Source organism: Podarcis bocagei (genome assembly GCF_964188305.1).
Source record: "Podarcis bocagei genome assembly, chromosome: 3".
Taxonomy (NCBI): Eukaryota; Metazoa; Chordata; class Lepidosauria; order Squamata; family Lacertidae; genus Podarcis; species Podarcis bocagei.
In genome coordinates this window covers 35,299,209-35,313,304 of record NC_138127.1, presented here as the reverse complement: position 1 = coordinate 35,313,304, position 14,096 = coordinate 35,299,209, and the positions used below count along the sequence as shown (strand labels likewise).

The 14,096-nt window shown below is 40.4% G+C and overlaps 1 protein-coding gene across 4 annotated transcripts in view; it reads right to left on the bottom strand.

The window, feature by feature from the left end:
* Window positions 1-335: 335 nt before the first annotated feature.
* LIN28B (lin-28 homolog B) overlaps window positions 336-14,096 on the bottom strand; it is a 100,832-nt gene continuing 87,071 nt past the window's right edge. For all 4 annotated transcript variants that reach the window (XM_081186672.1, XM_081186673.1, XM_081186674.1 and 1 more), the window contains one exon: window positions 336-8,160. In XM_081186672.1, the coding sequence (XP_081042798.1) occupies window positions 7,815-8,160 (346 nt within the window). In that variant the 3' untranslated portion in view covers window positions 336-7,814. The remainder of the gene's footprint in view (window positions 8,161-14,096) is intronic.

The window sequence follows — 14,096 nt, the reverse complement described above, 5'->3', positions numbered from 1 at the left end:
AGCTGCAGGTGCAGGAAAAACATACCCAAAATGAACCAGCAGTGCCCATCTAACTTAACCCTTTCATGTCCCTTTTCCTCTGCATGCATAAACCTTTGTCCATTATGAGTGATCAGTTTTGGAATGGGACATGGGAGGCAAGACAGCATTCAAATCCCCACTGAGCCATGAACCGGGCAACCTTAGGTCAGTCACTGCCCTTCAGCCTAACCTATCTCACAGGGTGGAGAGACAGAACCATGTACACCACCTGGAGTTCCACAAAGGAAAAGATGGGACATAAATGTAATAAGAAAATAAGAAGCCACAGTGGTTCATCCAAGCACTCCCCCCCCTCCCTTAACGTCCCTTGGTTACTATTTCCTTACCATTCTCAAAACCAAAGCATTCATGTAGTATTTCTAAAGTGTTAACAATCTCAAACTTGGTTTGTCTTTCCTCTAGTTAACTGAGCGTTAAGGAGGATGAATTTACATCAAGAAAATGTTCAGAAAACACAGGGAATTTAAGCTAATGCAAATGTTTTTTTATATAAAAAAAAGATAAACACACTCTCTCTTTCCCATCCTTCATGCACGTCATAACAAAATTTCAGAAACCATTGGTAAATGCCAACGTTATATGTTTTATTTTTCATCATGTAATCTTTTTAAACCTCAGTCACAAATCGATGATTGATAGAAATAATAACAGTAGGCAATAGGCATTAAACAAAAATATATAAAATACAGGATATGTAGAAAGGCAATCAGTGCTTCAGTCCAATGAGACAGAGACAGTAAACATGTGAAAAATGGCCTTTAAAAAATCAACAACTCCCTGTCTTTTCTTTTAAAAGACTCAAACGATTCAAGTGATTTTTTTTTTTAAAAAAATTATACCTTGTAAACAAAATATGAATCAAAATGGGCCATAAGGTAATCTATATACTACAGAGGATAGTTTTAAAAGCACTAGATAAAAAGACAATATTCAAGACGCATAGATATCTGTGTTCACTTTGGTCTCTGGCTATGGGTTTACCATTAGCAACATACAGAGTCAAGCTACTCTGGTAATACTTGTGAAACCAGTTTGTTAGTTAAAAAGTAGTAAAATGCAAGAGGTAGTCAAAACCATCATCATGTTCTTCCTTAGTTAGTCTGCCCATTTTAGGTTAGCAACAATTGTAGCAAGTGTCCAAATACTTTCTAATATGCAGTTTATTGTAGTGGCTGTCTCCTCAAAATGAACGTCAGAAAGCCTAGTTGGCAACTAGTTTTATTGGAGGGGCACCAAGTGGATTAGGGCACCCTCAAAATGTTCATTTGTTAGGCCCTGATGCTACTGTATCTGCTCCTCCACACCCCAGGTTTGTGTCTGGGCTTGGCAGTTGGGGGGCGGCAGAGACAGATCCTACTACCTCCAGGTGGCTGAATTTGGCCAAGGGATTGCAAATTGTTTTCCCCAACAAATACTGCTTAACAGAGCCAGTGAACTACACACAGCTCCATGATCACAATAAAGAGTTTCCAGTGCCAACATCTTGTTACTAACCAGTCATGATGACAGAAGTAACACAACCAGGCTGTTCATATAAAACAGAAAAAAGACACATTTAACAAGTCTTCAAAAGCGAGCAAAGACAAAATAATCAAATCTCATTAAAGACATCTAGTAAAATTAAATTTAGTGCATCCGCACACACTTACACCTTTTCCCAAATTACTTTTATAACCATAACGCATGGGGAAGAAAAACACACACACATATATTTTTATGATAAACATTTCTTAGAGATAAATTAATTTAAATTAGCTTTAAGACTTAATGAGATCTTCCCATGTTCTTTATCATTTTTCTTACAAAGAAGGTCACAAGGTCTATAAACACTTTCATAGGTCTCCATCCACAAAACTACATACTAGAAGTAACTTTGGGATAGCACTAGCACAAATGAAAGAAAGTTTTAAAAAATTGAGTAGCCTTTATTTGGCAAAATATCACATTTTTAGAGCCAATTTTAGTGCCCAAAGAGCACATAAGTAATCATCCTGTTGTCTTTTCCCTTCCAGAATGGTCTTTCCAAGAGATGCTATGCAAGTGTGCACATAGTATTTGGGGTCAATTCAGTGGCACAACCCCTGCTGACTTCAATATTGTGTCTGGAGAGGCTCTCCGGGTCTATCTATCACTTTATCAAAGATCAATTATGATATGTTTGTGGAGGGGAGGAGGGGCTCCATTCCTGGGGTCAGGGGAGACATGTGCTGGTTGGGAGCCCCACTTCATCTAATCTGACAAGCTTGTTGCTTGAAACATTGGCCCAGGGGCGCTGTTCAAAGTTCATGCTGTTTAACGAAGTGGAATTTCAACAGAAGCTCAGGATACCATCCAGAATGAGAGTCCAATAGTTTCCTTAACATGATACTCAAATGGAAAACTGACCATTTGAATTTTGCTGCTAGTGTGTACACACAAATATTTCAAGATGTTGACACCAATCTTAAGATCATTATTTTGGCCTGATTCAGATGCAACAGTCATGGTCCAAGAACAAGCCTTGCCCCTTCCCACCTCGAGACCAGTTTCAAAGAAGATATTAGCCCTGTTTGTCAGTGCATTTGGGAAGAATGCTCAAGAACATGAGAGGGAGAGCAGGTCATTGTCTGCTGGCCATGCTCCTGTGCTGCCATCCAGAGAGGTGAGGTCTGAAGAAGGAAGTGCACTCTAAATATGCAAGCTTCACTTCAGGATTTAAAATCCAGATTGCACAGGGTTCTCAGTCAAAAGGGGAACCAACAGATGTAGAACCTACATATGGAAGCTACATACATACATAGAACCAGTGCTTTCTCTCCCTCAAAAAATGTTTAGGGATGCTCTCATTTTCTTACTCATATTGAAATACTGTCCCTTAATGAGGCTAAACTTAAGATTCACAAAATGTTTAGGGGTATGCGTACCCCAGAAAATAAGGACTGCATAGAACCTACACAGGGTTGGCAGTGGCTACAACCAATGTCAGAAATTAGCCAGGGGCCAGGCATGTTTTGCGACTGGTGTGGGTCCAATTGTGACCATGTGGAGATCTCTGGATGCTAGGCTGGCAACTGAGGAAAGCAAACTATCACTTAGAGAAGGATCTAGATTTTTTTCCTTGAAGCTTGATTTTGTTTTATTCTGGATTGTTTTATTTGATGTTTTAATATTTTGTAAACCACTTTTGAGATATTGGTCTAGATATTAAATTAATAATGATAATTATAATAAACTCCATTACAAAAACAGGGAGAAAGGCACCTAGACATTCCATTGTGGTGACTAACATAGGTTTAAGGTGCCAGTTGGTGATTAGATTATATATCTGAGTTTCTAACACTGGCTACAACAGGAGCTGTGGCTACAGTCTTGCTCTTCCACTCTATGCAACCATAACTGCATGAAACAGAATGTTTGAATGGGGCTAATGTGGTTTCTTAAACCAGTCTCCTAGTTAAAGCATTGCTTATAAACAAAGATCTGATCCTGGTTTGATCTTTAAACCAGTTTCCTGGTTCAACAAATCATGGTATCTTCTTCAAAGCTGAGCATAAAAGTGGAAGAGGGAAGTGAGAGTACAGGGACAAGGCTCATTCTCAAGTCTGACAAAACATGGCCTATTTGTCTGAAATGGTTATTCAAATCTGGACCAGGTACTGACTGCTTACTTGGGCTTGCCCATAGTCAAAATACTAAAAGCCAGGAGTGCATATTTTCAAGAGTTGCTTCAAAGCAACTAGAATTTTTGGTGTGGCACAGCTGGGTGGCAAATTACTTCACCAACTGAAGTGGGGCATGAGTGGAAATGTAATATTCCTTACATTTAGGAGTACACCCAAGTGTGTGTGTGTGTGTGTGTGTGTGTGCTGCTTATATTTATTTAAAGCAGATAATTTGAGTAATTGTTGGCCCAAACCAACAACAACATGTTTGTAATTTAATTGTAACCGAGGGATATTCAATTAATTGCCACATGCTGTTTCTTCCCCAGAAAATCGGTTACCTTCACGTGTGGCATTTGTGTGTGAAACAGCCCCCTTTTCCCTTTGAGGCAGAGAAGCAAATCTAAACTTTAAAGAGACTCTCACATCATTTCAAATGGACACATCGTGTTTAAATTACATACATATTTGCCCTAACATTTTGCAGTGAAAGCTGTATTAATTGCAGAATAATTTCAAAAACAACAACTGGTATGTACCATAGGATCAACAGCCACCTTTAAGTCCTAAACAGCATAAAGGTGTTGCTTCTGTGGCAAGTATGAGGTAGTTGTTTGCTTGTAAACAGAATAAATTTGCTATCCCCTATGCAAACAATGTGGCTTGGAATTTCAGAAATGGTGAGGAGTTGCTCTGCTCACAATTCTGAAAGTCAGCTGCACTTGTGAATGCCAAGTCATAAACGTTCACTTAAAAACAGGAATACCACTGTACTTCTGTTTCAACGGGAAAGCATAATGCAAAAGGTTGATATTTTGAGTTATCAGAAACTCCTTTATATGTAAACAGAGGTAGCTACTATCATCAGCACATAACATGTATATATTATAAAATGTCTCTTTTTGGTTTGTTTTGAGCAAGCAAGTAAAAGCAAGTGATCTGTAAAACAAAAATAAAAGAAGATTAACATGGCATTTTCCCTGAGCAAGGTCCTTTGTCCTGAGAAGGCTATTTTGTAATAATGACCATCCTCCGATATATAAAAATAAAATGTAAACTTTTTAATAATAAGATAGGTTTGATAGGCTCTCAGCAATTCAGTCTGTGGCTGCTAGAATTTATTCATTTCATAATAATTTCTGGTCTGGAATTTTAAAGTATATAAACAGAGGAATGGCCAGTTTTCAAATCCACCATTTCCATCTTACTATATGTAATGGTCAAGGAACTTTGGTTTACATTTTCAAAGTGACCTAAGTTTAGCATTGTTGCTGTTTAACCCAGTTATCATACCTGCTAAAAGGTTATGCAATGCCACTTTGATTTGTCTACATAACTTAAATAAGTTTACAATCCTTACATAAGGCAAGGAAGTACTCCTCTATACATATAATCACATTCAGTATCGTCAAAAAAACAAACAAAAAACTTTTCATCGTAGCACACCAATAACTTCAGTATAAACCATTGAGATTCCCGCCCCCCTCAAACACTGTCATGGAATTCAAGCAAAGGGACATAGGTTTTGTGCCTGTTACTGAGGTCGCTGAAACATATACATTTTCTGCGGTGAGGTGGGGGGCGGGGAGAGAGGTGGCGGCGGCAGCAGCAGCAGGAGGAATAATTCAGGGTTTGGGTCCTCCAGCAAGCAACAAATGTCTTCTCTGCGTAACTCCGATGCAGCGAATGGAGTTACATCAGACTTGACTGGAGGCCTATCAAAACAAGTCATATTGCTGTCAGTGAAACAACAGATAAATGGTGCTTGGAAGATTCTGGTCAAAGCATTTCACAGTGCAATGCTACACAGGTCTAATCACAAGGAAGTCCCACTGAGTTTGCATGGGCTTACTCTCAGGTAGGTGAGCAATGGGTTGAGGGGAAATGTTCCGGCAAGATTTTCATGGGAATTATTTTACACACAACCAAGGTTTCATTGGGTTGTTCCTACAGCAGCTGCCGCTGTCTAGAAGGCAAATAACTTAAAAAGAAAACAACAACAACATGCTTGCATCTTTCAGAATGGCAAAAAATGCAGCAAACACCTCAAAGAAAATGCTGGTAATGCACATGGGAGCTTTATGCATAATGATGTGTGACAATTTAGTAATGTGGCTTTATAGAAACCACACTCCAGCTAGCTGCAAGCACTGGCTACAGATCCAAGGTCATTAACCGTGAGTAGCCTTAATGAATATTCCAGAGCCTATATGTCTATTAATATTAACACAGGGGATTGGTTGCAAAGTATTTAAAAAGAACACTTTATGTTCAATAGGATGAAGAAATATTCTAATGATCAACAGCTGAGTAGAAGAAACATATCTATGGTGGACACGGCATTATTTTGGGGTTAATGATCAAATAATAGGCAGTCAATTGATTGATTGGCTTTCTAATCTCACTATAAATTGGAGTTTTCAACATCAAATCAGTTTGGCAACTCCTTCAGAAACTGTTAATAATCTAGTGTGCATGAAGATTACAATTTTAGTATTATTCAATTTTGAATTTTTAAAAAGGCTGAATTGCTACGCCCAATTTCCATGGGAGTAGGCCCCACTGAACTCAATGCAACTTACTTCTAAGTAAACCTGCTTCAAAATTCCCATTGCACTGTAAATATTAAAGCTTGACATTTGTAACATTAAAAGGCCAAGTGGTCTAAGTCCAGTCTCTCAAAATAGAATCAAGACGCAAAAAGGAAATCTTACCTGTGTTCAATTTTCAAAAGATGTAAAAATCTATTCACTTATATAGCATGTAATCAGTAAAAACGGACTCAGAAGAAAATGCTAATTGCTACTGCTGCCTTCATAACGCCTCAAGATTTGCACAAAATAAAGATTCAAGGTGGTATCTCAATACAACTCTAAACAATCATATCAATGTATACATTCTGCCTCAAAGTCACCTCACCTGCATTTAAACCATATTAATTTAATACAATATTTGAGATACCAGCACAGAAAACTACACATTCATAGTCTTTGGGGGAGGGGAAAGAGAGGGGAATACCTTTATTCTTTAAACATTTGTAGCAATTCTGAGGGTTATTTAAACCAAGACATTACCCTTCCAAGGTGAGAAGTTTATAAAAAGCAACGCTATCCTGGATAATAGGAGCAAGAAATTATTATTTTTCAAAAGCCTTACCCTGAACCCTACATGGATGTCTTAATATCTTCAGTACCATGGCCATGGCAATGGCAATTTTAAGTAGCAAAAATTCTTTGGGCTTCCATGAAATAACAGTTGTGATCTCTTCCCCACCCTTTCTTTTTCTTCCATAATAGCAATGATACATTAAAGAAAAAAATCCAGGAATGCCTATTCAAAAATTACTCAGACTATTGCTTTCCAATGGGTATCCAAGGAAACAGAGTGTTGCATGTATACATTCAAGACATGCACAGAGTCAGAGATGGTTTATGAGGACAGAAATGAGCTGCAGGTTGCCTGCTTCTCCCACCCCCACCTCCCCTTCTGGCAAGGCTGAAATTCTAATGTTTGATTAACTGCAGGTTCAGCTGTATGTCCTGTGGTTTAAACTTGTACTATTTATAATCTTTTGTTCTGCTTGTAAGCGGCTTTGAATGGGCATTCGCCCATAAATGCAGTCGAAAAACATTTTAAATTACAAATAAAAATAAACAGATGGCGGTTAATCTTAACTATGGTTTACTGAAATTAGCAGCTCATAACCCTCAATCTGAATTTGTTTCATTTCAAACAAGCCAGTTAAGATTAACCCCAGTTTGGACAAAACATCAAGCTGCAAATAATCAAGAAGAAAACCAGAAGCTTCCCAGCTCCTTGCAGCTGTGCTGGACAGGGAGGGAGGTCACAGGGAATTGTGGGAAGTGTGTGATCCTAAGGCTTGCTGCAGCTTATCCTCATCACAGTAAGTCATGGTTTCTTGTGACGTCTGAAGCAGCTGAATAATATAGAGGAAACTCAGTTCAAATGAAGTTTGCTTGGAGTGACTGGTCTGGTTGTTTTCAGAATGACCACAGTTTTCTCAGCAGTAGTGAAAAGTTGAAGTTGGTTGTATGATATGTGGAATTATTCTCCTTGTGCTTGAATGAGGTAGACGTCCCAAGAGGGTAAAGGAGATGAAAGACAAAAGCTCTAAGTCGTTTTCCTTTTTTGAACAGAAGGCCCCTTCCGGCTCTGTTCTTCGGGCGATGGAGATAATTTAGTCGATGCTCCAGCTTCTTGCGGTGACCTGCCTGAGCGTTCTAAGACATCTGCTCTTCCCTCCTGAGAATAGGATGGAGATGTGTAGCCATAAGCCCCTGAGGGCTGGGGATCTGCTTCGTATCTTCCCTGATAACTAGTGGGCTGCTGCAGAACAGTTTTATGTGGGCAGTTCGCCACCATGTGCATGATACTCTGACAGTAATGGCACTTCTTTGGCTGTGGAGGTAGTGTACATTCCTTAGCATGATGATCGAGGCCACCACAATTGTAGCATCTGCAAAAGATAAATATTTTCTTAAACTATAAGAGGCTTAACAGGTGCATTTTTTTGCTCTATGCATCAAAAAATGGGGGAGGGGGATGCCTTATCTGCAATTGTTCGGGTGACCCAAGATGTTTAAGACTTATTTTAAAAAGGAAATGATTTCTTCATTATTCAAAGGTGTCCTCAAATGAAAAAAAAAGGATTTATGGGTCATTGTACATGCTTGTGCAATTTGCGCTTCATGCCACCAAAGAGATTTCGACAACTCTCATACATCTGTGCTTCTTCTAACTACTCATAATCTAGTAAGAAGTGTGCCACTTTCCTGCTCCTTTCCAATACAAACAAAGTGTATTGGACCTGCACAGCTAGGCAGTTGTCCATTACAGTTGCAGGTGAACAGCCAGGCATTTACATATCCAGAGACTGTCTGCTGAGTGTGTTTGAGGCTGACATATGTGAGCATATATTTGGTGCATGTTTGCTTGTATATTTACACAAGAATGTATGAATAGCCCTACTGGATCAAACCAAAGTCCCATCTATTCCAGCATCCTTTCCTCACAGTGACCTATGCGAGGATTGAAAGCAGGACATGAACAGGACCAGCAACTGGTATTCAAAGACATGCCATCTCCAATCTACCAGAGCAATGTCTGTCATTGGAGATTTGCCAATTCTCTTAGTGTTTACCTTAGTCCACCAGAAACAAGGCACTGACACAATGAATTAAAAGAAGAACTGGCAGTAACTAACTCTTTACGAAGTCCCAATTCAAAAATACTGTCAAGAAAACCACTTCACGGTCTACAAATAATATGAAATTCAGAATATACAATGAATCATGGAATGGATGGTGGTCAGCAAAGAACCGTAGGCATATTATAAAAATGAACTGATCCATTAAGTTTATCTTTCCTACATGCTATTTTACAGACCAATATGGGTAGGGGAAGAAGTGTAGAAGATTCAAGCTAAATTTTAGCTGAGCTAGGCAGGGAAAGACAAATGACAGAGGAACAAGGAAGGGATCAGTGAAGATAAGATGCAGCAGAGGGGGAGGGAAAGGAGAGGGAAAGATAACAAGGGTTCATGGGAGCAAATGATACTATAAGTATTGAGTCTTTCAATTGTTTATTTCTTTACACTATCTGTAAGCATCATCAGGAAGGAGAAGATCAATGTACCAGCAGGAATGCTGGACTGGCTCCACTGGTGTGTTTGCACTGCACTGACCTGCCCGCTGTTTCACCTCTCCCCCTTCCCCTCTCCATCCTGGTATTCAGCAGCAACCCAAGTGACTGGAGGTCAGATGAGCACTGCTGCCTCTCTGTGCTGCCATCTGTATGCCACCCAACAATCTCATACTCTGGATAGCTTCCAAGAGTGAAACATTAAAACAGCACAAAAGTCAGCAATTGTCAAAAGCAGCAAAGATTTCAGCAGCAGCAAATTAAAACAGTATCACCTAAAGCACAAAGATGATATAAAATGCAATGGATTAAAAGTATCTTGTGGACCGCCCTGAAACCTGTGGGTATAAGGGAGGCATATAAATTTAATTAAATAATAATAGATGTATCTAAAAAGCATGAGGATATAAAAAGGTCTTCGCTTGGTGTGGAGGAAAAATAAAGTTTCTAGAGAGCCTGCTTAGAGAGGGTAGGTAGGTGCCACCACAGAAAAGCCTCTTTTTCCTGTGATCAGTTGTTACACTTCACTTGGCTGGGGCACCCAGAGGAGATCTTCCTAAAATAAAGGGATAGGTACATGTGAGAGAGGGATGTGGGTGGCACCGTAGGTTAAGCCACAAAGCTTAGAAGGTTGGCGGTTTGAATCCCCACGACAGGGTGAGCTCCCGTTGCTGGGTCCCTGCTCCTGCCAACCTAGCAGTTTGAAAGCACGTCAAAGTGCAAGTAGATAAATAGGTACCGCTCCGGCGGGAAGGTAAACAGCGTTTCCGTGCACTGCTCTGGTTCGCCAGAAGCGGCTTAGTCATGCTGGCCACGTGACCCGGAAGCTGTAAGCCGGCTCCCTTGGCCAATAAAGCGAGATGAGCGCCACAACCCCAGAGTCGGACACGACTGGACCTAATGGTCAGGGGTCCCTTTACCTTTACCTTTGGGAGAAGACTATCCTTCCAGTTCCCTGGTCCCAATCCATTCAAACTTTTAAGGTCAAAATTGGAACTATGAATTGAGCTTGGAAATGGGCAAAGGACTAGTACAGATGATAAACCAATAGCATATGTCTAGATCATCCGGTCCCTAATTATAAAATTGCTATAATAATACTGTTTTGGACCACTTGAAATTTATGTGCAATCCCATGTATACAGCAGCACAATATTCCAAACAGGTTAACAGAAGTTACTGCCACTGAGGAATCGCCATAGTTGGCAATTGGACAATCAGTTAATAAAAGGTGATTTGCGTTACTAAGATGATTTGTGCCTCTAATGGCAATGCAAGATCAATTAGCATCTATTAGTACCAATGAGCATTCCCAAACCAGGTACCTGATCCTGTTCTCAAAGCGTCAGTGGCAACAGGACATTTCTGTGACTTTCCTTAAGCCAATTTATCTTATGATCCAAGCAAGCCCATGTCTTTAACAAAGCATCCAAAATACTGCAATAATTTTGAAACAAACTATACCAAAGGAACTTTGCATGAACAGCACTAAGTTATAGGATAACAATAATGCCAGTATAAACTCTCACAGAAACGTATTAAACAATGTTACACATTGTATTGCATTATACATTAATTTTGAGTGTGAATAGGCCTCCACTGAACAAGAGAAAGTGTACCAGGGGGTCAGTAATAAAAGAAACAAAGGAAATCTTTGGCCAGGAGTTACTGAGATAAAGATACTTTATGTGTTTAATCTTTTTGAATGTTTACACATACTCCACTAGAGGGCAGCAAGAATCTAAACAATTGCCTCTCTCTTGCAGTTTTAAAATCATCATTATAGTATTGGTACACGTTGGAGGGTTCGGATTAATTTTATCTATTCATATGCTTGTTCAGTGATTTAAAAGATGCCTAGGCCACTCTGCTAGAGAGCAAGTGGTGGGAATATCACACCAAAGCTTTCCAAACATTGGTTGGAGCACATATAATTGTTCCCAGCACCTTACAGTGAAGGCATTGTTTGTTGCCTGTGTTGCATCTGCTGCCAGCAGTCCAGCGGAGTTCTTCAGAGTGGTTTGGAGGTTACTGGCCCCCGAGGGAGTAAAGTTTTTGGAAGCATTCTAGGGTAAAATTGCTGGGCGCTGTGATACCATAGCTAGTGCAAAACCACATGAGATGCCAACCCACATTTAACCAAGTTTTATGGGAACAATCTCTTGGTAGCTCGGTCGGCAGAGAATGAGACTCTTAATCGCAGGGTCATAGGCAGGGGGCCTCGAGCCCCATGTTGGACAAAAGATTCCTGCAGTGCTGGGGTTGGACTAGATGACCCCTGTGGTCCCTTCCAACTCTTACAATTATGTGATTCTATGACAAGCTGCTTGTGGCTATGCACCTGACCACATGCCTGCATGATCCCTGTTCCTTATGGTTGATATAAACTAGCAGGCAGAGCATGACTAGATGGGTCCAGAGTGTTAACTTATCATTATACGATGGGGTGGTGCCTTCTGCTTTGAATCCACTAGTATGTGATAGTTGGGTTTTCACTGGTTACTAATATGCATTTTCTTGGGAAGGAGATTGAGAGCGTTGGAGCAGCTGCAATCCTTCCTAGTTGAAACTGATTATCTAGACCCATTTCAGTGGCTTGAATTGCCTTTGTTGCCATGGGTGTAGCCAAGGTGGCCAGGGGGGCAGCTCCCCCCCCCAAATCAAGTAAATTAATAAAAATACTTAACAGAGGTTCTGCCTCCCCAACACAAAGTCTGCCCCCCCCTAACATAACCCCTGGCTATGCCCAAGTTTGTTGCCTTTGTATTTCCTTCATTGGGAGAGGGACGAGGGGAGTGAGACCTTGCTTCTATTCAATCTCTCCATGTTTTGATACCATTGACCATGGTATCCTCTTGAACTAGCTCTACAGGGTGGGCGTCCAGGGCACTGTTTTTATATTGATTCCAGTCTTACATGGTGAGTCTGTTCCAGAGAACAGCACTGAGGAAATGATCTTTGGCTCCCTAGCATCTGTGTTATGGGTTGCGTCAGGACACTATTTTGTCTCTGATGCTATTTAATATCTATATGAAGCCACTGATCATTAAAGGATTTAGAGCAAAGTGTCACTTGTATGCGGATGATACACCACTCTCTTTCTCTGTAAGCACCACCCCACTGTGTAATGATAAATTCATCCTAGTTCTGCAGCAATAAAACTGCTAGCACATTTGCAAAGGTAAGCATGGTCTGGCATGGTTTCAAACTGGATGGGGGATTGCATACTGAGGGGGGGTTGGGCTGGATGACTCTGCTTAGCTTTGAAAATGTGCTATCAGTTTTACTGCTCTACCACCTGCTTAACAACACTACTCCTCTGACAGGGTTAGTACTACAAGCCAGGCTTTTAGTGTTGCAGCTCCAGCCCCCTGGAATCAGTTGCCAGCTGAAATTAGACAGACAATTAACATCCTGATGTTTAGACAGCTGCTGAAAATATTTGTTTATAGTCTTTCCCTGAACTGTGAAACACTTAATAGGTTTATAAAATAAACTGAAAAGATAGAAGGACAAGAAGTGCAACCGTCCCACCCATTTTGATTAGCATAGTGGTGTTATAGTGACATCATGTGATTGACAAGTGAGTTGATCCACCCACCTGCCAAAGTTGGCCCATGGGGTGGGGCCAAGCCAAAAAAGTTCCCCACCCCTGGACTATAACATGGTTAGGAGCCCTCTTTAAATTGGATTTAGTAACTGTCCCCTACTAAATATGCTGAGTCCTACGGATCCATTAAGAAAACCAGAACTGAAGATTAGCTTGTCTACCTTCTCTGATAGATGTTTCCCTTCAATTTCAGTATATTTGTTAAGCTTCCTTCACCTTTTAATGAACATATGCAGAGAGATTACATTTCTGCTCAGAGTCCAGCGAAGGAACCCAAGATCTCTCTGCAATTAGAAGTAGTTTTGGAGTTGTTTCTCAAGGCTTGCTTTTTGTACTGACCACATTGCCCTACTGGGGGACCTTAGCAGCTGGCGGGGGCATTTCCTTTCCACGGAAGGAACAAACCTTATCATAACACTTAGACAACTCTTGCAACCTTCATATGATGCAGAGTTGCATGGTCCACTTTGCTAACTTCATACGGTTTTATACAACCTTGAGGGAAACTGAATTTGTAAAGGGGGGAATGGACAACTAGTCCAATCCAATTAAACTTTTTATTGCACTAACCATAGGCCATGGCATCATTCAGGAGGAGAACAACAACAACAAAAAACAACCATAACCATAAAAATCATCGGGCACCACGCATACAATAAAACCAGGGCCTACTACTAAAATTATTTGTTGCATTAAATAGAATAGAGTAGCAGAAGATTCTCAGGTAAGATGTGGACAAATAGTCCTTATTTTAAATGGGGGGGGGATTTATATCAGATATTTTGTAAGGACTACTCTGAAGATTTTTTTTTTTTTTTTGAGGAATCATGCAACACAAATATATGCTTGTATACATGTCTGGGTGGGTGGAGATTGAGCTTGGGGAAGATGAGAGATGGAGAATCAAAATACTGACACTTTCCACATGGCAAGTAGCACTCTCTACATGACAAGTGGGGCATTAACTATCCGTTATGCTGCCTGTTGGCCTTTGTTATGTAACAGAACAAGGACGCTGGTGATGTGGTGAGCCACCCACTACCCTCCCTCCCTTTTTCAGACTTCCAAAGGTTTTTGGGAACATATGGATGCTTGGCTCACTGTGTAGCAGGAGACCATGTACCTTCTATGCAGCCCCACAA